This window comes from Canis lupus, chromosome 10 (genome assembly GCF_048164855.1).
Source record: "Canis lupus baileyi chromosome 10, mCanLup2.hap1, whole genome shotgun sequence".
Taxonomy (NCBI): Eukaryota; Metazoa; Chordata; class Mammalia; order Carnivora; family Canidae; genus Canis; species Canis lupus.
This window is the reverse complement of record NC_132847.1, coordinates 40,445,175-40,470,936: the sequence shown is the minus strand read 5'-3', so window position 1 is coordinate 40,470,936 and position 25,762 is coordinate 40,445,175. Positions and strand designations below refer to the sequence as shown.

Genomic DNA, 25,762 nt, shown 5'->3' with positions numbered 1-25,762 from the left:
TTAAGGGTTTTTATTTGTTTAGTTTTTATTTAAATTCCAGTTAGTTATTATATAGTGTAGTATTCGTTTCAGGAGTAGAATTTAGTGATTCATCACTTACATACAACACTCAGTGTTCATCACAACAAGCAAGTAGTTTTTTTTTTTTTTTAAGATTTTATTTATTTATGAGAGACACAGAGAAAGACACACACACACACACACACACAGAGGCAGAGACACAGGCAGAGGGAGAAGCAGGCTCAATGCAGGGAGCCCGATGTGGGACTTGATCCCGGGTCTCCAGGATCGGGCCCTGGGCCGAAGGCAGCGCCAAATCACTGAGCACCGGGCTGTCTTTTATTCCTTGCTCCCATGCAATTTTTTCCACTCCAAGACCAAAAGCTGTTTCCTATTTGAATCATTATCAGAACTTAAGTCTACTCATTCATACATATTTAGGATTCTCATTTATTTTTTAAAAGGTATAATGACTGAGAAGATTTGAGAGAAAAGTTATCTTTTAATAAAGTCTTCTTTTTATCTACCAATTAAACAGAACAATAAGCACTTAGAGATATTTCACAGCTTTTAGGAGAATTAAATTAGCCTATTTTACAACTCTGAAATTTGTGCCTGCTTTGAAAATTTTTACCAGTATTTGAGAAACAGATCTTAGCAAATTTACTGGTTCTCATGGTATTTCCAGGAATTTAGTGGCACATTTTTTTCAATTAAAAAAAAAAAATTGACCCTCTGATATACTGGCCAAAGCTCCACTACTACCTCTTCCTTTATTGGAATCAGTCTTCCCACATCAAGATATAACATGGAAATAGGATGAGTTAAAGAAGGAAGAAAACATGCTAGTCCCCAGATCTTATCCATGTCAATATTTTTTAAATTTTATTTAAATTCAATTTGACACCATATAGTATAACACCCAGTGCTCATCTTGTTATCTCGCCCTCCTTAATGCCCGTCACTTCTATGCCAATTTTATGAGTAGATTATAAACCTTTGATAAAATTCTGCCCTCCTCCTTTTTCATTTTTAAACCTGCTAGCAACAGATTGGGCAAACAGAACACAGAACATATTATTTTTTCAAAAACCTTTAGCTTCACCTCTTGAATACTACCTGCCCCCCAAAACAAGCAAGCTAAACTTGCTGTCAGTAAACTTTAAAAGGAAAAACTTTTGGAATAAAGAGTATTCCTACATGGATTTAAGAAGGTAAACAAATTGATTTTTTTTAAATATTTTATTTATTTATTCATGAGAGATACAGAGAAAGGCAGAGACACAGGTAGAGGAAGGAGTAGGCTCCTGATGCAGGACCCCATCCCAGGGCCCCAGGCTTCATCACCTGAGCCAAAGGCAGATGCTCAACCACTGAGCCACCCAGTTGCCCCGCAAATTAATTTCTATAAGTCACACAATAGATATCGTTAAGACAGTTGACTTTTGAGAAGTGAATTATAGCTGCTACTAAAAAAGGGAAAAAGACACAGGCCAATCTCTTTGTTCTTTGAAATCATACACTTAGATGCAAGCCTTCAGGGCACTTGGAAGGCCTAAAACATAATTAAAAGTAGTAAACTCAAATTCAAGGGAGTCACACACAGAAGAGTTATTCATTACAAATACTGAATCATAAATAAGTGGCTCAAGGTGCCTATAAAAACTGGCCAAACTAAAGACACACTGGTATTTTCTGTAATACAACACAATGACAGGAATCTTTTTCTCCCACTGCCTTTCCATAGCCACACAAAAGCCCCCCTGGAATTCAATGACATCACTACCTCTCTGTTCTTAATGAGTATAGTAGGAGGCCCCCTCTCACTATCTACCATGAGAAAGAGGTACCAAACTGAGAAGAGGCATACAATAAGAAAGTATTCCCAGTAACAATGAAATACTAAACACCCCTCCTTTTAAACACTAAACATTTTAAACAACTTTAAGTTTGAATCCTATACACAGGTAGGATTCAAACACTTCTGGCTCTTTAGCATGTTCATTACAATTAAGTCATCAATTTAATGTCCTTAAAAACTATTTTAAATATTTAGCAATCAGTACATAAAGACTCACCAGTGCTGCTCCTCCTGCCACTGAGATCAAATATACCAGATGGAACTTTTACAATGCTGCTGCCCCACGCAGGAGGCTCGGTAGGACTCTGTGGCTCTGCACTGGGTTGTGAATGTTTTGCCACCATAGCAGAGATATCACACACCTCTGGGGAACAAAATATTTGGATGTTATTCCTACTTTCACTAAAATTCAACAGAAACCATATATTGATTTTTGTATATTTTGCTTTTCTATATTTTTCTCCAAGTGGGAGTGAATATGTGACTATTTTATACAAGTTTATTGGGTCTGATTTACTTTATGCCATCAATGTTGCCATGAAATAAATGCTTTATTTTAGCAACAATAATCCTAACTTGAGCATTCCTGTGAATAAATTAAAGATTTTGGCCTCCATTTACACTCCCATCACTTTGTAAAGTAGGGGAGAGGCTTGCTTCTGCATAACTCTAGAGCCTAAATTAAGTGACATCATAAAGAAAAGTATACTTCTGTATAAGAGGGTAGGAAGAACATCTTATTACCATAAAGCCAGAAAATTCCTCCACATTTCCATAAAATGATTACTGTAAGTCATATCTACTTCAATGAGAACCATTTAAAAAAACAAAAGACAAAAAACAGGAAACCACAGACACTATTTCTAACCTACCAATGAAAAATACCTTAGAAGGCAGCCCCAGTGGCGCAGCGGTTTGGCGCCACCTGCAGCCTCAGGTGTGATCCTGGAGGCCCGGGATCGAGTCCCTGCATGGAGCCTGCTTCTCCCTCTGCCTGTATCTCTGCCTCTCTCTCTGTGTCTATGAATAAATAAATAAAATCTTAAAAAAAAAAAAAAAAAAGAAAAAGAAAAGAAAAATACCTTAGATATTTGAAGGACTTTTAGTGAAACCGTATTTTAAAATAAAACAAACATTAGAACACAGGTTTGATGACTCAAAGTTTAGTCCTGGTTCTATCACAAAATAGCTATTTATATACCTTTGGCAAATGAATACCTCAATGGATTGTAGTTTCCTACAGAATTGAAGGCTGACCTATAGTCTCTAAAGATCTCTTAAATTCTAAAATTGAGAAACTACTCGTTCTCTCCATTTATAACACAACATAATATCTTATAAGCCCAAAACTTTATTTCTTTCTAGAAATTATCATCAAAATTATAGATTAGTACACGGGCTCCTAGCTGGCTCAGCTGGAAGAGCACACAACTCTTTATCTCGGGGCCATGAGTTCAAGCCCCATGTTGGGTGGAGAGATTATTAAAAATAAACAAACCTAAAAAAATGAATATGGTATTTTTCTTTTTCTTTTTTTTTTTTTCTTAAGATTTTATTTATTTATTCATGAGACACAGAAAGAGAGAGGCAGACACACAGGCAGAGGGAGAAGCAGGCTCCACGCAGGGAGCCCAACATGGGACTCGATCCTGGGTCTCCAGGATCACACTCCAGGCCAAAGGCAGGCGCTAAACCGCTGAACCACCCAGGCTGCCCGAATATGGTATTTTTCTAAGTAAAGCTAGTAAATACCAGTACTTAACCTTCTGTTTGCACTTTTGTTTTAGTTATCACTTCTCTTGCTGCTCGTTCTTCAGGCACATGAATTTCTGCATCATCCTTTAGAAGTTCATCCTTAGACCCATAGCCTTGGTCAGACTGACCACCTGTTGAAAAAGAATGCAGGCTTATAGGCGAATGCTTTTACTCATTGTCAAGGTATAAAATGTCAAAAGAAAATTCCATTGATTCATACAATTAAGTTTACAGAAAAGGAAGACAAGAAAGCTCACAAAGCACACAGAACATTGTAAACAAATGATAAGAAGCAAAGAAAAGGAACAAAAGCAACATCAAAGACTAAAAAATTTGGAAGCACTGAACCTTAGTTTCCTCATCCATAAATTAATAGATTTGGACAAGATGTTCTGAAAAGTTTCTTTTGGAGTATGTCTTTAGAATGCTACCTTTTGTGTAAGAAAAAAGAGGTAATAAACATATATGTTAACTTTTGCAAAAAGAAATGGAGAAATAATACACCAGAAAGCAATAAAACTGGTTAACTACAAGGTGTGGGGGGAATTAGGATGGAAGAGATAAAGGGAGAGGAAACTTCTCTAAATATGGTTTATTGTATTACTTTATTTTTGGAAATGCATCATTTTCTACATATTCAAAAAAATTAAATCAACAAAACTGGGAGGAGGGTAGTAACTAAAATTGAATGTAAGCAGGAACAAATGAGACCAACTGTATTTCACATGAATAACTATATTGAAAGGATGGGAAATGGGGTGTGGGGGAGAGGACTAATACAAGAAACTTTTCAACACATTATTTTGAGTCTATATCCTAAGCCTGGGGGAGAAGGGGGTAAGAGACAAACCCTGAACTCCTTAGAAAGTTTGTTTCTTCCAGAATAATAAATGTAGCAATTCTGAAATTATTTTATGTATACTGCAAGACTGAGCAAACAAGTAAAAATAATGATGGTTATTGGGAGCCAAAATTCTCACTGTGGAAGAAGAGAGATTTTTTAAAAATGAAATGAGGGAAGGCAAAGAAAAATCTGTGGGGTTGATTTGAAACTGGAAGTATTCCAAGGGGCACCCGGGTGGCTCAGTTGGTTAAGTGTCTGACTCTTGGGTTTCACTAAGGTCATGACCTCAGGTCATGAGACTGAGCCCTGTGTCGGGCTCCGCACTCAGCGGGGAGTCTGAGATTCTGTCTCCCTCTTCCTCTGCCTTTCCCCTCTCCTCTCAAATAAATAAATTTTAAAAATAAAAAAAAAAATGGAGGTATTTCTAAAACTATATACATTTTTTTCATATATATATATTCCAGCTCTGCTGAAAAAGTCTAGAAGCAGTAAGTAGGCACACTAGATCGTGGCATCTAAAATCTATTGCCCTCCCCCCCAAAAATAAGTAAATAAATAAAAATAAAAATAAAATAAAATAAAATAAAATAAAAAACTAAAATAAAATAAAATAAAATAAATAAAATAAAATAAAATAAAATAAAATAAAATAAAATAAAATAAAATAAAATAAAATCTATTGCCCATTGAAAGGAACCTGGGATCCTGAAGAAATGGCTGATTCCAGATCTCAGGCAGGAAAGCTAGAAGAATGAACCAGGAACATTTCATTGTACAACGATGTACAACATTTCAATGTACATTTATGACATCTTATAAATGTAGGCAGAGAAGAGAGTTGGCAAAATCACTACTTTTAAAAAATTATTGGGGGTGGGGGCAGAAGGAGAGGGAGAATCTCAGACTCCATGCTAAGTGCAGAGCCCAATGCAGGACTTGATCTCACAACCCTGAGATCACAATGTGAGCAGAAGAAATCAGATGCTTAACCAACTGAGCTACCCAGGTACCCCCAAATCACTACTTTATAGTAAGGACCAATTAAGGCAGAATCATCAATGGATGCTAAATTTAAGAGAGAAAGTATGATAAGAAAGAGGGTATTACTGTATAGTCTCAGATCTCCTCACAGATAGCTTATCACCTGCAGGGATGATAATAACTAGGAGAAAACAAATACTAAGACCAGGTGATCAAAATTAGTATCAACAATGAGAGGCAGACAGATAATGCATGCCTCTGGGATGTGACAATCTGAGAAAGACACAATGTCACTTTTGTAGTAGAGCCATGGATGTACAGCCCAATCTAATCACACAGAAACATCAGACAGACTCAAACTAAGGAGGATTCCACAAAATAACTAGACTGAATTCTTCAAAAAGGTCGAGGTCATGAAAGACAAAGAAAGAGTAAGGAACTAGGCTAAAGGAGACTGCAGAGAGGGAGCCAGAGTGCCACAAAGGACATTACAGCAATTGACAAAACTGGAATGCAGACTATAGACTAAAGTAGTGTACAGATATTTTCCTGAATTTAGTTAACTGTACTATGGTTTATCAGAGAAAAATACCACTAAAGTATTAAAAGATAAAAGGTCAAGATGTATGCAACCTGTCACATGATTCAGAAAAAGAATGTGTATATGTGTATACAGAAAGAAAAAGATAAAGCAAATGTGAACTAAAAGTGAGTGAATCTAGGGAGAAGTTATTCAAGTGCTCTCTGTACTATACTTGCAACATTTTCATAAGTTTGAAATAATTTCAGGATAAAATTTTAAATAGGTCTATTTGACCTACAAGTTCTATCATTTCAAACTGAAACGAAGACTGAAGACTAACTGAAACTAAGTTCCTAGAGAATCCTTATAGGGGATGTCAGTGAAACATGAAACAAGCACACACAGTTGTCCCTTGAACACACTGGCCCTCCCACCCCCCACAATCGAAAATCCAGGCATAACTTTTCACTCCCCAAAACTCACTACTAAAGCCTACTGTTGACTGGCAGTTTTACCAATAACAGTCTATTAACACATATTTTCTGTTATATATATATATTATATACTATATTCTTACAGTAAAGGAAGCAGAGAAAAGAAAATGTCATTAAAAAACCAAGTACTGTAATAGAGTTGTATGATGACAGATGGTAGTTACACTTGTGGTGAGCACAGCGTAAGGTAAAGAGAAGTTGAATCACTACGTTGTATACCTGAAACTAATGTAACAACTCATGTAAACCATACTGAAATTTAAACTTTTTTTAAAAGGAGAAAAAAAATCCTAAGAGAAAATACATTTACAGTACTGTATTTATTTAAAAAAAAAAAAAAAAAAAAAAAACTGGCATGGAAGTGGACCCGTGCAGTTCAAACCCATGTTGTTCAAGAGTAAACTGTAGTGCCTTCTACTTTCTACTGCTTGTTACACTGCCACTCAAACTGTAGGTCTGCAATATATTTTTTAAAAAAAAAGAACAAAACTTCTTTACGTACCCCTGGTTAGAATGATTAACTTCTCAGTTTTTTATTGGCCCCACAGAAAGTCTGATAAGGCGTTACGGCACCATGAAATGGACACCAGACTGGGGTCTAAGCAGACAGATTAAACCAAGATATGCGCCCTCACCCTCTGCCAAGCTAAGTGACTCCATATCAGGTACCAAGTGCAAGATTCTACAAGAGAATCTTTCATGAAAGAGGAACTTAAGCACCTAGGTTGGAGTCTCCAAAAGTATCAAATGATGTCACCAGAAACTCTACAAGGACCCATAATCACTGTAAATTCAGCAACAAGGCCTCAGACATTTGAAATGGAACTGAAATGATATGTATGGAAAAAGGATCTGAAGTTTCTTCCCCAACTATTGGAATCTTTATACCAATCACCCAGAATAAAAGGAGATTGTTTTTTCATTAAAGGAGATATGTTTAGAAGAGTAAGGATAGTATTTATTATTATTTTTTAAATTATAATTATTCTGGTGAAATGGTTTCATATCACAATATTTTTTTCCATAAATGAAACCCATTTCTTCTTAGAAGTTTCAGGAAAAAATACAGGAAGAAATAAAATAAGGTGACTTTAAAATTAAAGTCACATAATTCCTACTGTTGAAAGAAGGTTAAGTTACAAATAGGATTGTAACCTATAGTTCTATGTTGACTTTCAATGATTTAATGATGCTGCAAACAAACGCCAAAGGAACAATTATAGCAAGGCACAGTGTATTTTCAAATAAGATAACAAATATGATTTGCAAAATGATCGTAAAATGTTAGCTGGATATTTTCAGTGGTACATATATGATTACACTTATCTGAAGGAGAAAAAGCCAAGAAAACTAAAAGTGATTTCCACCTACAACAATAAACACAACAAAAGGTCTCTCCCCCACCCTTGCCATGTCAGCAAAATTTAACCTAATAAATGGGAAATTACCTGAAGTGGTTAACATTCAAGGGTAGAATTAATGCACACGTGTATCCATAGCTTCACGTCATACAAGTCTGTCTGCACCCCACACCATGACAGCCAAGGACAAATGCAGCACCAAGAAACAGCACAGAGCAAAAAGCAGAGCAACAAAGAGCAGAAAAAAGGAAACTTCAGTCATTGAGACAAGTTCATCAGATGAAGCACAGGAATTAAAGACTTAGGATTTTTTTTTAAAGAAAAGCTTGAGATATTAACAATAACAACAACAAAAAAGAAAACAACACAAGAAGAAGGATGTGCAACACACATATATTTGTTCAATGTGCTACCTGAATTATGCCTTTTTCTAATTTCAGAGGACAGAATGTATGCCCGTAGTTTTGTACGTAAATGTAGCTTCAGAAATTTCTCAGACTTAAAAAGTGTCATTTAAAATAATTACTCTGCAAAGAGAATACTCTATCTCATGGTGTGTGACTTATTTTTTCCCTCTATAATATTCATAACCTCAAATTCTTAATATTTTCCATTTAATGGAAAAAAGATCTGCAAGTTGTATTACTAATATTCAAGTTCCTCAGTTTCTAATCCCCCCAGTTATACTGTATACTTTCACAAATTAATGATGAATAAAAACAAAGGAGCACCATGCTAGAGCCTTCTGCACAGCACTCCAAAGTTAATTTTGCAGTGATCTGCAATCAGAGGTGTAATTTCGTATTTATATATAGTATTTTTAAAGCATTCATTGCACAAACTCAAAGGAGGGTAAAAGCTTTTTAAAAAGGGAAAGACTTAACAAGAGAGTAAGTGAAGGGTTAGTAAAATCCAGATTTTAGTACCTGTGCTAAAGTGATTATCAGTGGAATCAAGTCTGATTAAATCTCTGACGAAGACTGTGTGCTCCCCATTGTTAGCATCATTAGAACTATCCACGCTACCGTGGCTCACCGTGTCCCCATCACTTCCACCTGTGGCACTCTGAGGAGCTAAAGATAAGGACAACAGCAGTTCAATAACTCATGCACTGATAATCTCTGAAACTAAACATGAAGGCCCCACAATTCATTTACAGTTGCAGAACACCTTCTAAATTTGTACGGGGGGAAATAATTTCGTACTAATGTAATCTCTGTTTTCACTTGTATATGAAAATATCAACAAGAATTTCATTTATGTTTTCTACTTCATACAATTAAATACTCCTATGCCTACATAAAGCTTATGTTTCAGCAAGAGAGTATCTTTCCAACCACATGTATTACCTGATATTGAGGAGACCTGTGACTTTTGCACGGTCTTTTTAAGCGGCTGCCTAAATTGTGCCAAGCCACGTACCACATTCCGTACCTTCGTCCATAAGAAGATACCACTGCGGGTACTGCTAGGCCACGGGCTCTCCAAAACTACCTAAAGGTAAAACTACAGTTAAAAATAATGCTCATTAGGAATACTTGATCTTTTAAAGAACTACATACATGATATATACATAAATAACTATAGCTCAAAATTTTAAAAGAAGTTTCATGATTAATAAAAGGTACAAAATGTATCAATCTTAATAAGCAGCATGTTGTCCAATGTCAATCCCACTTACCTTATTATAATAACCATAAGTAATAGCATTTGGCTTTATCTTAGCAGTTTTCATTTCAAATAAGACTCTCACTGCTAAAACAGGATGACCCCATAGTCCACAGAGCTGCATGACTACACGATAGCACACCTAACAAAAAATAACATCAAAGCATTAGCAGTTAGCATATTAGTCTACCTATGACTTATAGAAATCTTTTGATTACTCAGTTCTTCTCAAAGTCATCCAGCACTAATTGTCTTTTGTTCTTAATCTCAGTAAATTTTTAAAACCTACTCATTAATGAAAATACCAGCATTATTAACTATTTCACATAAGACCTATGTGCATGTGTGCCACTTATTTCCGCAACTAAGTTTACACAAAGAGAATGACTATTATTCTCCATAATTTGAGAAGGAATTCATTTTTTAAATTTAAAATGATTAAAATAACTCTCTCCCAAATCAAACTCTATATTCTGTGCTAAAGGAATTAAACAACATCTCCAGGATGCCTACCTAACAAAAAAGATTCTGTAAACTCATGCCTTAGAAAAGTATAAGAAGAAACTTTAGGGGTGCCTGAGTGGCTCACAGTTGGTTAAACATCTGTCTTCGGCTCAGGTCATGATCTCAGGGTCCTGGGATCGAGCCCCAAGTTGGACTCCCTGCTCTAGCGGGGGGATCCTGCTTCTCCCTCTCCTTCTGCCTCTTCCTCTGCTTGTGCTCACTCTCTCAAATAATCTTTTTTTTTTTTTTTTTAAAGAAACTTTAAAACACAACAACATTTTTAGCAAAGGCTTTCCTGGGAATGTGTTTACTGAGGAGGGCTAGATCTGATCACAAGAAGACAAGTGAGGTTAGAAGATTACAGCAGAAACCACGGAGAGTGAACCGGTATCTCAAGTGCTCCTGGCAAAGAGGTGAGCCAGGTGACAGGAGCAGCAACGGTGCAGCCACAGACTGTCTCTCAGCTTAGTCTGAGAAGAAGGAAGTACACACAGAGAAGACATTCTTGTCGGGACTTGTAAAATGTGTTCTGTTTACAGCAGAGTTGGTTAACAAAAAGGTACCATAAAGCCCAGTTGGTCTCTCAACTAAAGGGCATAGTAAAAAGATTTCAGAAGGGATATTTTAGTCAAGAGAACAGGAGAAATGAAAAAAGACATGAAAAGGCCGATGGTCATAAAGATGAATACTTGGGAGCCAGAGACGGAGAATATAATTTAGAGACAGAAGGCAGTCAGAACCTGAGAGCAACTCTATAAATAACAAGTTAAAGAAGTGTTACGAAATTCCATGAATCAGGAACAACTGAAGGAACTAGGTAAGATGTGTAAAGGGAGGGCAAGAATGTGGCCCACGAGGGTTCTTCAAGTATCTGAAGAGTTGTCATACTGAAAGAGGGAAGAAACAGTTTGTACAATTCCAGAAAAGCCACATGGAGGTGAAAGTGAGCTCAACAACAAAAAAAAAACATACACTTCCTAATCACAGACCCAATCAAGCAGAGCAAGATCTCATTTGCTATACTTTCTACAGAGGATCAGTGTTAGGTTCAAGTTGTATTGAAGAATCTTAAAATCCTATCAACTTTTAAGACCCTGTGAGCCATTAAGGAGGAACTCACTTTCTATGTCTAATTTGGATTCATCTGAATTTTCTAAAACCATTCTAAGCTATGAACTTATTCTGACGTCTACAAAGTATTCCCCAACCTTCCAGTTTTACCTGTATAAGGGCCAGACACCAAACTAAAGAAATAGTAATAATGCCAGATATAATTTTTCAATTGCAGTATTTTGTTGCCTGCAACATATTTTTTGGATATCTGTGGTAGATAAAAGATGGCCCCCTCACTCTTTGCTCATCCTTCCACTGAGAGGTCCGTGTCCCTCTCCTTGAACTGCTGGAGAAGGGAGAAGGATCGCCGAGACTGTACGACCAATAGAATTTGATGAGACACTGTACTAGTCTCCTGGCTTAAGCCTTCAGAAACTACTAAATTTCCACTTCCTCTCGCTTGAAATAAATGCTCCTTAAGCTCTAAGCTACCATGGGAAAAGCCCAAGTACCACAGAGAGAGGTCCTGAGCCTACGTGGAGGGAGAGGGACCCACCTGAGCCCCCCATTACAATCACCCTTGCCAAGGTACCTGGCTGGCTTTGAGTTAAGCAATTTGGGGCCCACCAGACCAGATCAGCTAGCAACAGATTATAACCAAGTGATTCCAGTTATGCAATGTGGAGAAGAAAAATCACCTAGAATTCTTCCTGGGTTCTGGCAAATAAAGTAAGGGTCAGATTCAATAAAGTTGTTATTTTAAGCCACTAAATTTTGGGGTGGTTTGTTACTCAGCAATGTACCATAATATGATATGAACAGACTGATAAAACAATGTAGGAACAAGTTTGACACAAATATTCCATTTTCTTTAAAAATTCAGTTAAGTAGTATTAAAAACAAATGCATTATGCATTTTAACTTTTTGTGGCATATGCTACTTCTGGGTCTTTGAAGAGTTTTATTTTCAAATCTAGGTTATTACACCTTTTACAAGCATAACATGTAGAACAAAAAGCTGTCAAATTAAAACAGTAAGCTCATGAATGAGACACTGGGTTCTAATGAAACAGACCTAAAAATCAAGACCACTTACGAGGCAGTCCTGTATGTGTGTCATCTAAGTTTCAAATTACTTTCTTTGTAAAATGCAGCTAATTTATTGCCTCACAGACTTGCTGGGAATACCGAAGAAAAGAATGTACATGAAAATTCCATGAAAACTTTAATATGCTACTCTTTATATAATCAATAAACAGATAAAATGCACAAAATATACCTAGCACATACACATTAAGTATTAAAATAAACATTTCTTTCTTCCAGTTGTGGAGATGTAATGACTTCAGGATACTAAAAATCTGTCAAAATAACCTGTTAGAAGTAGAAATACAACAAAGTAAGCTCCAAGTTTAAGCTATCAGTGTTAATTAGGGAATAGTCTAAGAAATTTTTTTAGCTCGTCATAATTGCTTATGTTAGAAAACGAGAGAATGTAATTCTTTACACCACTGAATTTAAATACCTATAGAGACAATTACTTTTCAAGAAATTTATGATATGCATTATAAACTTTTAACTAAAACAAAATTATCAAGTGCTATGCTTTGAATTTGGAGAACGGTAACGTAATTCATATGGCATACTTTCACAGAGCACACTTTTAAACACTTTAAAAATATTTTACACCTTTCACAGGTTAAAACACATCTTAAGAAACTATTAGAACAATTTTTTTAAAACACTAAAATGTACGAGGTATGAAAAACACTGATTCTGATCAAGTACTTTTAATTTCCAAATAGTTTTATACACATCGGATGAGAGAAAAATGTAATCAAATGAGAATGGATATTTTACTAGTTGTTTTATAATTTCATTTTTATTTTTAAAGCTTTTATAAACTACAGTTAATTCTTAGAGAAAATGAGTTTTAGTGTAGCCACAAGCATTCTCAAATTTTCATATTATACATGCTGTATTCATTTAAGATCTTTTTTATTTTAGAAAAAATATGTAATTACTGTTGAAGCCTATAACGCTCCCTTCTTCAATCCCATTTCTCTTCTATACCTGTGCTCTTTTCCCTCACATACCCATTACAAGAATTTTTATTTCAACTTCACTTTATTTTTTTGTTTTTTTTTCCATTTTTTTCAACTTCACTTTAAATTCTAATCTGATTCTAAAGATCATTTATAGTTATTTTAACACCAAAAGTCATTTTTTTTAAGAGGGAAAACTAGCACAGAAAAAGGCTAAATAAGTGATTCAGTTTCTTCAATGATTAACTGGATAGTATCACTACCTTAACTCTTAGGGTGGCTCTCCAGCTTAAGAGAGATACTGCCTATGAAACCTTAGCATATCAATCACTGAGTGCTTACACTATAAGCCAGGTACTATTCTAGGCATATTCTGTACATTCAGGTTAACCTTATAAAGATGATACCAACTATAATTGTCTATATTAGTGGGGTAATTTTGACCTCCAGGGACCTCTGGCAATGTCTGCAGACATTTCTGAATGCCATGTACACAGGGGACTGTTACTGGCAGCTCGTGCAGAGTCCAGAGATGCTGCTGAACATCCTACAATGTACAGGACAGACCCACAATAAATAACTATGTGGGCCAAAATGTCAATAGTGCCAAAGTTGAGAAATCTGGATCTACATTTTCAGATACATAATCTGAAACACAGGTTATATAACTCACCCCAGGACATAGGGCATAATGGAGAGCCACTTACTAAAAGCCTATTCCCTATTTGCTTCCTAATAAAGTTATATTAAGAATAAAATGAAGTATGGGTGCCTGGGTAATTCAGTCCATCAAGTGTCTGACTCTTGATTTCATTTCAGGTCATGATCTCAGGGTTGTGAGATGGAGCTGGGTGTTGAGCCTGCTTAAGATTTTCTCCCTTTCCCTCTGCCCCTCCCCACTCTCTCCTTCTCTTACAAAAATAAAATAAATAAATAAGATGAAGTCAATACTATTTTCTATTTGTCAAGTGCAAACTATCTGACCTAAGGCAGTCTCTGCTTCATTCCAAAGCAGTTCATTCCAAAAATAAATGAGAAGTATTAGCTCCATGGAACAGAGTAATATTTAACCTTTGCTGCTTAATGAGAATACTTGAGAACACTTTAAAGCAACTGAGACCTAAATTTTCTTTAAAATACAAAAATTAATCTTAGTAATAATAATTCAGTTTGTTATACTTGCCTCATCCAGCGGATCCACATCAGTTTTCCTCATCTTAATAAGTACATCATATGCCTGCTGAAGTGCTCTGACCTTAGGATGAGAAACTCTGACATAGGCTGGGAGACAAATAAACCATAAGCTGTAACAATGACTGAAGAGGCACTTGGCCCATTGTGGTGGATTCGTGTAACATCTCTTCGCCAACTTATGAGCTGTTTTTATCTCCTAGAAAGAGAATAAATAAAACAGTATGGTATTTGAGACACCTGGCTGGCTTTAGTCGGCAGAACATGCAACTCTTGATCTCTGGTTCATGAGTTCAAGCCTCACACTGGGAGTAGAGATTACTTACAAAAAGAAAATTAAGGAAAAAAAAATTATGGTATTTATTAAAATCCATTAAGGTAGGGAGAAAAGTGAGAAGGAAAAGAGAGAGGGGAATATAATGTAAAATTTGACTCTAAAATCACACATTTCAGTTTTACTTTCATGAGTGGCTTTCCTACCATGTGTTTCCCTCAACACTCATCTAATCTACAGAAGCACTTTATACTGCACTGTACCTTTACTGGCAAGCATGCATTTCCTAATAGACTAGAAATCCCTTAAAAGTGGGATCATTCATATTTTTATAATATTATGGCTAATTAGTTGCCCTTCACATAGAAGGCACTCATATGCTTGATGGATAAGAGTTTGAACCATTTAGAGCTTTTAAGTCCTTTGGCATTCTTGAAAAGTGACAGTCTTTCCAACTTTCTCCCTGCTTAACTGCTTAAGATACTTTAGGCTATTTCCTGCCAAGATTTCCATTCTACCCTCCCTCACACAGTCTTTAAACTTTCATGGACTGATTCTTTACATGCCTTTGCAGGCAACATAGTCTGATAAAGATCACAGACTTTCTTACCCAACAGTCTGATAGTCATGTTTCCTACTTCCAATTTTCATTCTATTTAGGTGGAAAAGAGCAGGTATCAAAACCACCTGCTGAGCTTAAATCAAACTAGATAGAGACTCCCATGGGGCACTTGTGTAGCTATTGGTTGAGCACTCAGCTCATGATGTCAGCACTGTGAAATCGAGCCCCATGTCGGGCTCCACGTTCAGCGAGAAGTCTGCTTCCAATTTTCTTTCTCCCTCTCCCTCTGACCCTCCTCACATTGTGCACGCACACACACGTTCTCTCAAATAAATAACTTTTTAAAAGAACACAACAAAACAAAAGTATACTTCTAGAACCTACAGAACCTTCCAGATATGTCGGACCACCATTGTGCACCTTACACTACAGATTTCTCTGCTAGGATGTGTTCTAAATAAAAATGCCCTGGCCCATTACTTTTTCTTATGAGCTCTATTTCCATTAGACTTGAAGATGTATTTGAAAATACAGTCCCTATATTTCTAAGATAGGAAGGTTCTTTTCTCTTCCAGGTAGCCTGGGGGACAGAATTCTTGTGAATATGAGATTTAAGGATTTGGTAACTATATTCACCCATTTTAAAAACTGGCTTGTATGAAGCTGGTAATAGCAATATACACACACTAATTTCCCTTCAGACACAGAGAAATATGTACACATGTTCTGTATGAAATGAAGGAACACTTCAGATAATCTCTAGGATTTGGGAGACTGTACACAAATTGGTAAAACCTGAGCTGCATTCTAAAATGTTCCATGTTTTGCAGACCAAAAAATATCAATATATACATGAAGGATGTTTCATTTTAACTCACATCTAACCTAAGACTAACTCTTTATGCCTAAATCAGATATAGCATTAAAGCAAGATGTCTAGCTTGTCCTAAATTAACTCCCTTTAAAGCTTTTTAAATATAATATTTCACATAAAGTATATTTCATTAACTGCGAGAGAAATAAAAATCAAAATCACCATGAGATACCACTTCACACACACAAGGATGGCTATAATCAAAAAGACAGATAATAACAAGAATTGACAGGGACGTTGGTACAACAGGAATCCTCACACACACTGTTGGCAGGAATTTAAAATGGTACAGCCATTTTGGAAAACAGTCTTCACTGTTCCTCAAAAGGTTAAACATAGAGATACCATATGACATAGCAATTCTACTTCTAGGCATTTACTCAAGAGAAATGAAAACATGCATCCACACAAACACTTGTACACAAATGTTCACAGCAGCACTATGCATAACAGCCAAAAAGCAGGAACCACTTACATGTATATGAATGAATGAATAAAATGTGGTATATATCCATACAATGTAATATTATTCAGCAATAAAACTAAATGAAGTATTGACACATGCTGCAACATGGATGAACTTGAAAACATTATGCTGTATGAAAGGAGCCAGTCACAAAGGGCCACATATTGTTTAATTCCATTTATATGAAATGCCCAGAAGAGGAGAAACCACAGAGACAGAAAATAGATTATTAGCAGTTGCCTGGGCTGTTGGGATGGATGGGAGGGTTACCAGGTAAGGTGCACAGCCTTTCTTTTTGGGGTAACAAAAATGTTCTAAAATTGACTGTGGTGGTGGTTGCACAACCCTGCGAATATACTAAAAGGCACTGAGTATACTTCAATGGGTGAACTGTATGGTATAGGAACTATATCTCAATAAAGTTGTTTTTTAAAAAGTGTATTTGGTTCCGCAGGATTCTCTTCAAGCATAAACATAAGCATTCACAAACTTCAGCCTCAATATTAGAACAGGGTTGAAAAACATCTACTTAACTTCATTAACAACCACAGTGAGTCTGCAATGTTTGCCACGGGTGATAATTCTAAACTATGAGCTGCGTATCACATATACATATTTTACATTTTAAATTAAGTATTAGATAAAGAATATCTGACCTGTTTAGTTCTCTTAGCCATGAGTGCTGGACTGTTTGTAATGCTATTCCCAGTAGGGTGTCTACTAAAACAAAGTTTCAACTCCTGTGGTCTGTCAAAAAGCTTAAGGTCCAGTCTTGGAAAGTATTTGTAACTAAAATAAAAAGCAAAAATAGAACTGCTGGTTTAAAATACATTAACTCTTCATATTATTCCAGAATTTAAGTGAATATTTCTAAATCTTTAGTACCCAATATTATTCCCCCAAATCTGGATATAGAAAAATATTTTTCAAAAATATAAGATGATGTAGTTATAAGATTCACAGACTATCTACATAAAAACTTTGGCCTCCTCCCCACTCTGAATGTTATGTTCAACCAATCCCTGGAAAACAGAAAATCCTGATATTTTACTTCACAAGAGAAATTTGTAACTTTAAACAGTAACCATGTGTCCAATGATAATTTATATTAAAAAGTAACATCTAGTATACTTTGTAATTTTGTTTTTCTTCATAAAAGTACCTTGTATTGGTATTTAAGAGGAAAAAAATCTGAAGATTTTTATTTTAGGGATATACCATAATTTCATCATTCTTTATTGTTGGACATTTTTAGGTTATTTCCGAAGTTTTGCAATTAAATATTCGTGTACTTATATCTTTGTGAAAACTTGTACTTAATGTCTCAGTATGATAATGCCCAACAATACAGTTTGCTATGGTCAATGTTTATTAAGAGAATTAAAATTACCAGAGTCACTATCAAATTATTTCAAGAAAGGTTATAATTACATACCCTCTAACATATACTCTAAAAAGTAGCATAACCTATCTTCAGTCTGATAGATTAAAAATGCTTCTCACCATTTTGGTTTGCATTTCTTTGAATCCTAGCAAAGCTTAATATATTTTCATATTTTCATATTTTTAATTCTTGGGATTTCTTCTTAGAAATTACCTACTTATTGCCGTTGGCCAATTTTCTTCTGTGAGATATACTGCCTTTCCCTATTTGATTTACTTTATACATGGATTCCAGTGTATGGTGATTAAACCAAGGTTAAAAAAAAAAAAAGTTCTATAATTAACGTGTGATCAAAATAGCACTGAATAAAGCCTCTAAATTCCAGGTATATATCCTTCATTCTTATGCCACCCAGGTAACATAATTTATTAATTCCATATTTTTGGAAGACAATTATTTTATACTCCCTTTGCCTCAGATATTCCTTTAAGGATGTAGTCTAAGGAAAAAAACTACATGAGGATATAGCTAGCAAAGAAATGAAAAACAAAATCCATAGGAGACTAGTTATACAAATCACAATAAAGGCATGCAATATGGTCATTTAAAATGATATGGCACAAAAATATTTGTTAGCATGGAAAAATGTCCAGACCATTAAAGGTAGACACAGGTTACAAAGAAAATGTACAATATGAACTCATATATTTTTTAATATAGTAAATGCAAATTTATGCACAAAAACAGGAAAGATATACATACAGTTGTTAACAGACATTAAGTATTGGTGCTTAAGTGATGTGCTGGTGTGTGTGATTTTTTTTTTTTTTTGACTTTCTAAGTTTGTTAAACTATATATTATCATAATCATAATACCAACAAGTAACAATCAAGTACATTTTAATTTTTTAAAAGGTTCCCATTTAAATCTTATTTTCCAAGTTTTTATTATTTTTATTTTACTTTAAATTCCAGTGTGGTTAACATACAGTGTTATATTAGTTTTAGGTGTAAAATATAGTGATTCAACAATTCCATACATTACCCAGTGCCCATCACAAGTGCACTCCTTAATCCTCATCACTTATTTTAATAAATAATGATTCCTAGCCCTCTACTTTTAGTTTTCTCTGATATCTTACTAATGCTTAAGAATTTACATTGACAATACCCCCTCCCCCAACAGAGGAGCAACTTCACAAAAGTAAGCTTATTCTTCTCCTAAAATGAAATTTTAAAGGTTAAAATATGATTAAACATTTAGGTGAATAGTGATCAACATTTGGCTTCCCTTCCACAAAGGCTAATTTTTAAATTATAATATCTGGTAACATCTTCATGCAATCAATATTCATCTTCATTAGTTCGCTGAATAAATTTTGAAAATGACTTTCACAAATGACTAATATAAATATCTACTAATAAACACAAAAGATCAAAATAAATTATTAAAGCTACACTCAAACACAGCAATTTTAAAAAAATGCTACCTGTACTTTGGTGACAGATCCTTTCCATCATCAGGAGGCGGCTCTGGTGGCATTATGAATACAGTGTGCTCACTTTTCTGTGTATCATCTAGCTCTATCAATTTGGTATCTTCGGCTGAATCAAAATCAACCTGAAAATAATTATTTCCTCCAATTAATCTGCATACAATCAATATTTAGTTCTGAAATTATAAAACTTAAGATAAAATACCTTTTCTGTTTTCTCTGTGCCTTTATCAGGAAACAACTAGAAAAGAAGAAAAGAATTCTTGGTGAAAACGTTGACTATGAATTTATTACATATGATCTTAAATTCTATTATTAAAAACTATCCTTGGGGATCCCTGGGTGGCTCAGTGGTTTAGCGCCTGCCTTCAGCCCAGGGCATGATCTTGGAGTCTCAGGATCAAGTCCCACATCAGGCTCCCTTCATGGAGCCTACTTCTCCCTCTGCCTGTCTCTCTCTCTCTCTCTCTCATGAATAAATAAATAAAATCTTTTTAAAAAATAAAAATAAAAACTATCCTTTTTTAATACTGGACAGATAAAAAACATTTCACAGTATATTTTGGAGGCCCTGCACTGTCAGGTTAACATATAGTATTTTTCTTATGGCTATCAGGATAGAAACAATTTATTTTAAATAGGTTTTTCATAAATCTTTCTTCACAAGCAAAACTGGCCAGTCACGAGGGGAATCTAGCTTCCCAAATCAAAAACTTTATTGTTATTAAAATATTGCATTAGAAAAATAAAAAATAAAAATAAATAAATAAAATCCTGCATTAGAGAATATTATCTAAGCTTCCCTCTAATTGAACAATGCCAAATTATTAATTTTATAAGTAATAAAAAAGTTGAAGAGTTTTAATCTTATCCCCAGAGTTTTAGGTCACATCAACAGAATGGGGGAAATGTCATTCAAGTCCTCTAAGGAGACTACAAAAATTATGTCATAATAGTCTATCTTTTTTAAATACAATCTCAAATTTTATATACTATGGTTTACATAAACAAATTAGCCCCAAGATCCACTTAGCAAAAATAAAAACTCTATTAAAAGTGAGGGGAAAAAATGTGAGTCATCACTGTGAAGAATCAAACTTCCTTACCATGGGGTAAGTAAAACTTTGATATTTAAAATATTTCCAAATCTGCTTCATTAAAACAAAAAATATGTATTTAGCCAAAGTCCTCTTTGGAAAGGCTTTAAACAAAAGAACAAAATGGCATACTGTATTGACTATCCTGTAAAAATGTATAATGTTTAAAATATGTAATTGAATAAAGAAAAGCTAACAGTTAAAAGGAAAAAAAAAAAAAAAACTCAAGACTTCCATTACCCATAAAACTAAACTTTCTTAACGAACTACTACATGTTATCTTACTTAGGTAAGTAAAAAATATAAGATTTATGAGTTTCAATGAAATGTTCTTAGCACTCAACAGTTGCAAAACCAAAGTAAGATTCAAGAAAAATTAGCTATATATGGTAGAAATTACATATCACAAAGGAAGATTATTATATTAAGCCTAGAACTGGACACTTGCACACATGCACACCCCATACTGTGTCTCTCAGATCATTGGGGGTAATAATAAAGATGATTATACAGGCAGTCAAACTGTTAAAGTTTTTAACACATACAGGACAAACTTTTACCTTTTCTATGCAGTCATCAAAAAATGCCAATCCAGTATCCTTATCACTTACAAAACTACATTCTTCAATAAAACGAATAAAAATCTGTGTTTTGGATAAATGAGTGTAGAATTTTGTATAGGCACGATCTCGACTTTTTAAAAATCCTAAAGAAAACAAAATTACAATTAAATTCAAAATTTAAAGTGGAACTAGATATCATATAAAATATTACTTTAAACTTGTACATGTCTATATTATATTCTCTTTACGTATATCCACATTTATAGAAGCTTTTGTAACCATTTCTAGTAAGCACTGCTCTTTCTGCCCAATTCAACCATAAAAAACTTAACTTATACCATTAACCTTCTCACTGCAATCTTTATCTTCTATAAGGAACCTCTAGCCCTACAGTTCTCAAGTAGAAATTTCTCTTTTAGACTCTGCATAGTTATGACCAAGAAGGGTCAATGCCCTTCCTCTGCAATGCTACCAGACAATTCCTGTACTGGCTTGTGAAAATTTCTGCTCAGTGATGGTTCATACGTCTTGGCTCTTTCACCCTTTCCTCTGCTAACTGTAGTCATCTATTGACTTCAGGGATACTCTCTCCATTCACTGAAGAATAGGACACCCAATTCCAGTTCTTCTCCTCTCCAACTCCTACCATCATCATTCTTCAACATCCATAAGCACAAACCAACCAATGCTTTAACGAGTTCTTAATGCCTTAAATTTCAATGATCTATGGTCTATCTCCTCAATCACCAACTTCTGTACAGTCACACACTCCAGGGAATGTGGCATTTAAAACAATTCTGCCTCCTAAATCTAATTTACATATATATTATATTACTTTCTGCCAACTACCCTTGTCTGATTTGCTCACTTAAGTACTCCTACCAGGCATGGGAGGGCAGGGGGAAGCCTCGCTGAAATCTGCAATCATTCATATCCTTTTACTTTGTACCTAACCCTCCTGTCTTCACTTCTCTCTCCTTATCCAATATTGATTCCATGTTCAAGTCCATCATTTCATTTACTTTCTTGTCAACACCTTCAATTCTTACATCCTTTTATCTTTTTTGGTCAAATTCACCTAGTATAACTTGGCCCTGGAGGAAATGTATTGCCTGGCTGAGCACAAATAAAAGGAGAAAAAAATAATTCCACAACCAAGGTGATCAGAACCACTATACCTTCATCCCTGACTAACAACCCTACAAAATTTCTGGAATCAACCTAATTTCCCCTTACCCATGTTTTCACAACTATTTTCAATTCTTTAATTCTCTCCTATCATGTTCCCTCCCCCATCTCTAAGTGATTACACCTTATGTTGTAGAGAAAACAAAAATCATTAAGAGAATTACCATCATTATCTCACTACAAAACTTTGCCTTTCTGCAGCTAGCAGTTACCCCTTCCGTCTTTGTATGATGGCCATGTCCCTCTTATCTAAGGCCAAGCCCACCACATGAGCCTGGGATTCCAGCCTCCTCAGTATTCTCGGGCCAATTTTCCCTCTTTATTAGCTATTTATCAGCACATTCAAGTCTTTCTCTCATTTTAAAAAACGTTTCCTTAAAAAATAACCAGATCCCTTTCTGCTGTTTCCCTTACAATAAAGGGCACGACCATCTACCCACTTGGTTGACAAAGACAAAAATTTCAAAGTTACTCTCTTGACCTCTCCCTCTATCTTATATCCCATATTCAACCACCATGCTGTATTCAGTCTACCTTCTAAAAAACATCACTCTTCCATTCATACTACTGTCAACTAAACCAGAGCACTTTCATGATCACTTGGACCAATGTGATAACCAACTAACCAGTAGATCCATACTTTGGATTCCTCCAGTCTCTGCACAGAGGCAAAGAAAAAAAATTTTAACACTGATCTTTTAAAAAAGCACATCTGGGCAGACCCAGTGGCTCAGAAGTTTAGCGCCGCCTTCAGCCCAGGGCCTGACCCTGGAGACCTGGGATTGAGTCCCGCATTGGGCTCCCTGCATGGAGCCTGCTTCTCCCTCTGCCGGTGTCTATGCCTCTCTCTCTCTCTCTGACTCTCATGAATAAATAAATAAATAAATAAAATCTTTAAAATAAATAAATAAATATGCAAACCTGATCCTATTACCTACTTAAATATTCTTCTGGCTTCTAATTAATTTTTTTTTCAAGAAGATTTTATTTATTTATTCATGAGACACACACAGAGAGAGAGAGAGAGAGAGAGAGAGGCAGGCAGAGAGAGGCACAGACACAGGCAGAGGGAGAAGCAGGCTCCATGCAGGGAGCCCGATGTGGGACTCAATCCCGGGTTTCCAGGATCATACCCTAGGCCGAAGGCGGCACTAAACCGCTGAGTCACCCGGGCTGCCCTCTAATTACTCTTAAAGACAGAAACCCTCCACTGGTCCTAAAAGATCCTGCATGATTTGGCTCACACCCACCATTTTCAAGCATGGCTTTTGGGCCACTTTTCCCTCCAGCCTTTCTTTCTTTGACGTTTCAAGGCATTCCACAAGCTGGGGTCCTCACTCCATCCCCTTGAAATACTAATTAGTTGAGAAATGCTTAAATAAAATAAAAATGAATTATTCTTTACAAGTAGTAACAAAAAGTCTTTTTTTATTCTCCTAATGGATCCAGGCAATGATCAGCAAAGGCTGCTAAAATAATCAAATGAAAGGCTGATGGTGAAACTAAAATGAATGAATGAGGCTAACAACACTTTAAACACACTGATCAATCTTAGGAGCATTAAAAATGGGACAGCCAGACGTGTGTGGGCTACAATAGGAAGTAGTGAGCACCATGTGTTGTTTTTAGCACTACTTGCCAAGAAAATTTTACCTGAATCTAATCAAGCTCTAGAACAGTACAATTTAATTCAGTTACCACTACCCACATGTGACAATTCACTTGAAATGTGACTGGTCCAAACTGAGATATGCTGTAAATATAAAACATATACTGATTTTGAAGCCTTAGTATAGAAAAAAGAATGTAAAATATTTCATTAAAATTTAAAAATTTTAATTACATTTTGAAATACCACCTTGGATATTTGAAGTTACAAAAACATATTATGAAAATTAGTTTCCCATATTGCCTACTATTTTTTTAACTATAGCAACTAGAAAAGTTTAAGTCATATGTGTGTCTCATATTACATTTCTGTTAGACAATGCATCTCTTAATCTAACCAAAAGTTTATAGGAAATACAGATGATGGAAGAAATGTTAAACAGCACCATGGGGACAGGATCAGCCAAAAGCACATACCATACAAATCTAGGAGATTCTAAAGGATAATTAGAAGTTTATGGGTAAAATGATGTTCTATTTGGAATTTGGAAAGAAAGCGGGGGAAGGATGGAACAAAAATGGTAAAATGTTGATTGCCACTTACTGCTGAGGTTGGAAGATGCTATATGAAAGTATATTATTCTATTTTCAAATATGTTGGGAAAGTACCCCTAATGAAAAGGTAATCCAAAATCCACAGCCAATTCTTATTCACTTTTCAGGCCCAAGCTTAATTGTTATTTCTTCAGGGAACCCTTCCCTGACCTAGCACTCTGACTATAGCCAATACATTCCTTCACAATACACTTAGTAAAATGTAATTAGTATTTGTGTTACTATGTAATATCTGTAGCCCTCACTATACTAAATACTATTCCTGTTAACAAAAAAATCTTAAGCCTCAGACACTAAATATCTTTCTAAATTCCGTTAGCAATGGCACTCTCCCACTGAGAAAGAATATGAATGAATTAGTGACTCACAATTTAAACTACCCATTTAGGGACACCTGAGTGGCTCAGCAGCTGAGCATCTGCCTTCAGCTCAGGTTGTGATCCTAGGGTGATCGGGTCCTGTACTGGTTTCCCGCGAGGAGCCTGCTTCTCCCTCTGCCTGTGTCTCTGCCTCTCTCTCTGATAAATAAATAAATCTTTAAAAATAAAATAAAATAATAAATAAACTTCCTACTTAAGACTACCCATAACCTGAGCTCTAACCTTATTATCAGCCTTATCTTTCACAACACCACTAAAGCTCTTCACTTTGCTGTTATGGGCTTAACCCTGTAATTCTCTTTTTTTTTTTTTTAGATTTTATTTATTTATTTATTTATTTTTTATTATTATTTATTTATGATAGTCAGAGAAAGAGAGAGAAAGGCAGAGACACAGGCAGAGGGAGAAACAGGCTCCATGCGCCGGGAGCCCGACGTGGGACTCGATCCCGGGTCTCCAGGATCGCGCCCTGGGCCAAAGGCAGGCGCTAAACCGCTGCGCCACCCAGGGATCCCGATTTTATTTATTTATTCATGAGAAACACACAGAGAGAGAAGCAGACATAGGCAGAGGGAGAAGCAGGCTACGTGCAGGGAGCCAGATGTGGGACTCGATCCCAGAGGGATCACGTCTTGAGCCAAAGGCAGAGGCACAACCGCTGAGCCACCCAGGCATCCCTGAACCCGGTAATTCTGGTATTTCCCCCCTCCCCACCATCAAATTTTTATGAAGTCCTAACCCTCGGTATTTTAAAATGCACTGTATTTGCAGATAGGGTCTTTAAAAAAGTAATTAAGTCAAAATGAGATAATTAGGGTGGGTTCTAGTCCAATGATTAATGAATGTACTTATAAGTAGAAATCTGGGAGCACCCGGGTGTCTCAGCCGGTTAAGCGAACAACTCTTATTTCAGCTCAGGTCATGATCTCAGAGTCATGGGACTGAGCCCCATGATGGGCTCTGTACTCAGCAGGA

At 35.6% G+C, this 25,762-nt stretch overlaps 1 protein-coding gene across 4 annotated transcripts in view; it reads right to left on the bottom strand.

The window, feature by feature from the left end:
* The window catches only part of DENND4C (DENN domain containing 4C), a 129,480-nt gene that overhangs the window by 27,074 nt on the left and 76,644 nt on the right, over nucleotides 1-25,762 (bottom strand). For 3 of the 4 annotated variants that reach the window (XM_072841492.1, XM_072841494.1, XM_072841495.1), the window contains 10 exons: nucleotides 20,994-21,139; nucleotides 19,542-19,577; nucleotides 19,331-19,461; nucleotides 17,113-17,245; nucleotides 14,273-14,479; nucleotides 9,501-9,629; nucleotides 9,169-9,313; nucleotides 8,746-8,892; nucleotides 3,625-3,747; nucleotides 2,079-2,225 (listed from right to left, as the gene is read on the bottom strand). In XM_072841492.1, coding sequence (XP_072697593.1) covers nucleotides 2,079-2,225; nucleotides 3,625-3,747; nucleotides 8,746-8,892; nucleotides 9,169-9,313; nucleotides 9,501-9,629; nucleotides 14,273-14,479; nucleotides 17,113-17,245; nucleotides 19,331-19,461; nucleotides 19,542-19,577; nucleotides 20,994-21,139 — 1,344 coding nt within the window. The remainder of the gene's footprint in view (nucleotides 1-2,078; nucleotides 2,226-3,624; nucleotides 3,748-8,745; nucleotides 8,893-9,168; nucleotides 9,314-9,500; nucleotides 9,630-14,272; nucleotides 14,480-17,112; nucleotides 17,246-19,330; nucleotides 19,462-19,541; nucleotides 19,578-20,993; nucleotides 21,140-25,762) is intronic. The other variant, XM_072841493.1, reaches the window with a different exon arrangement.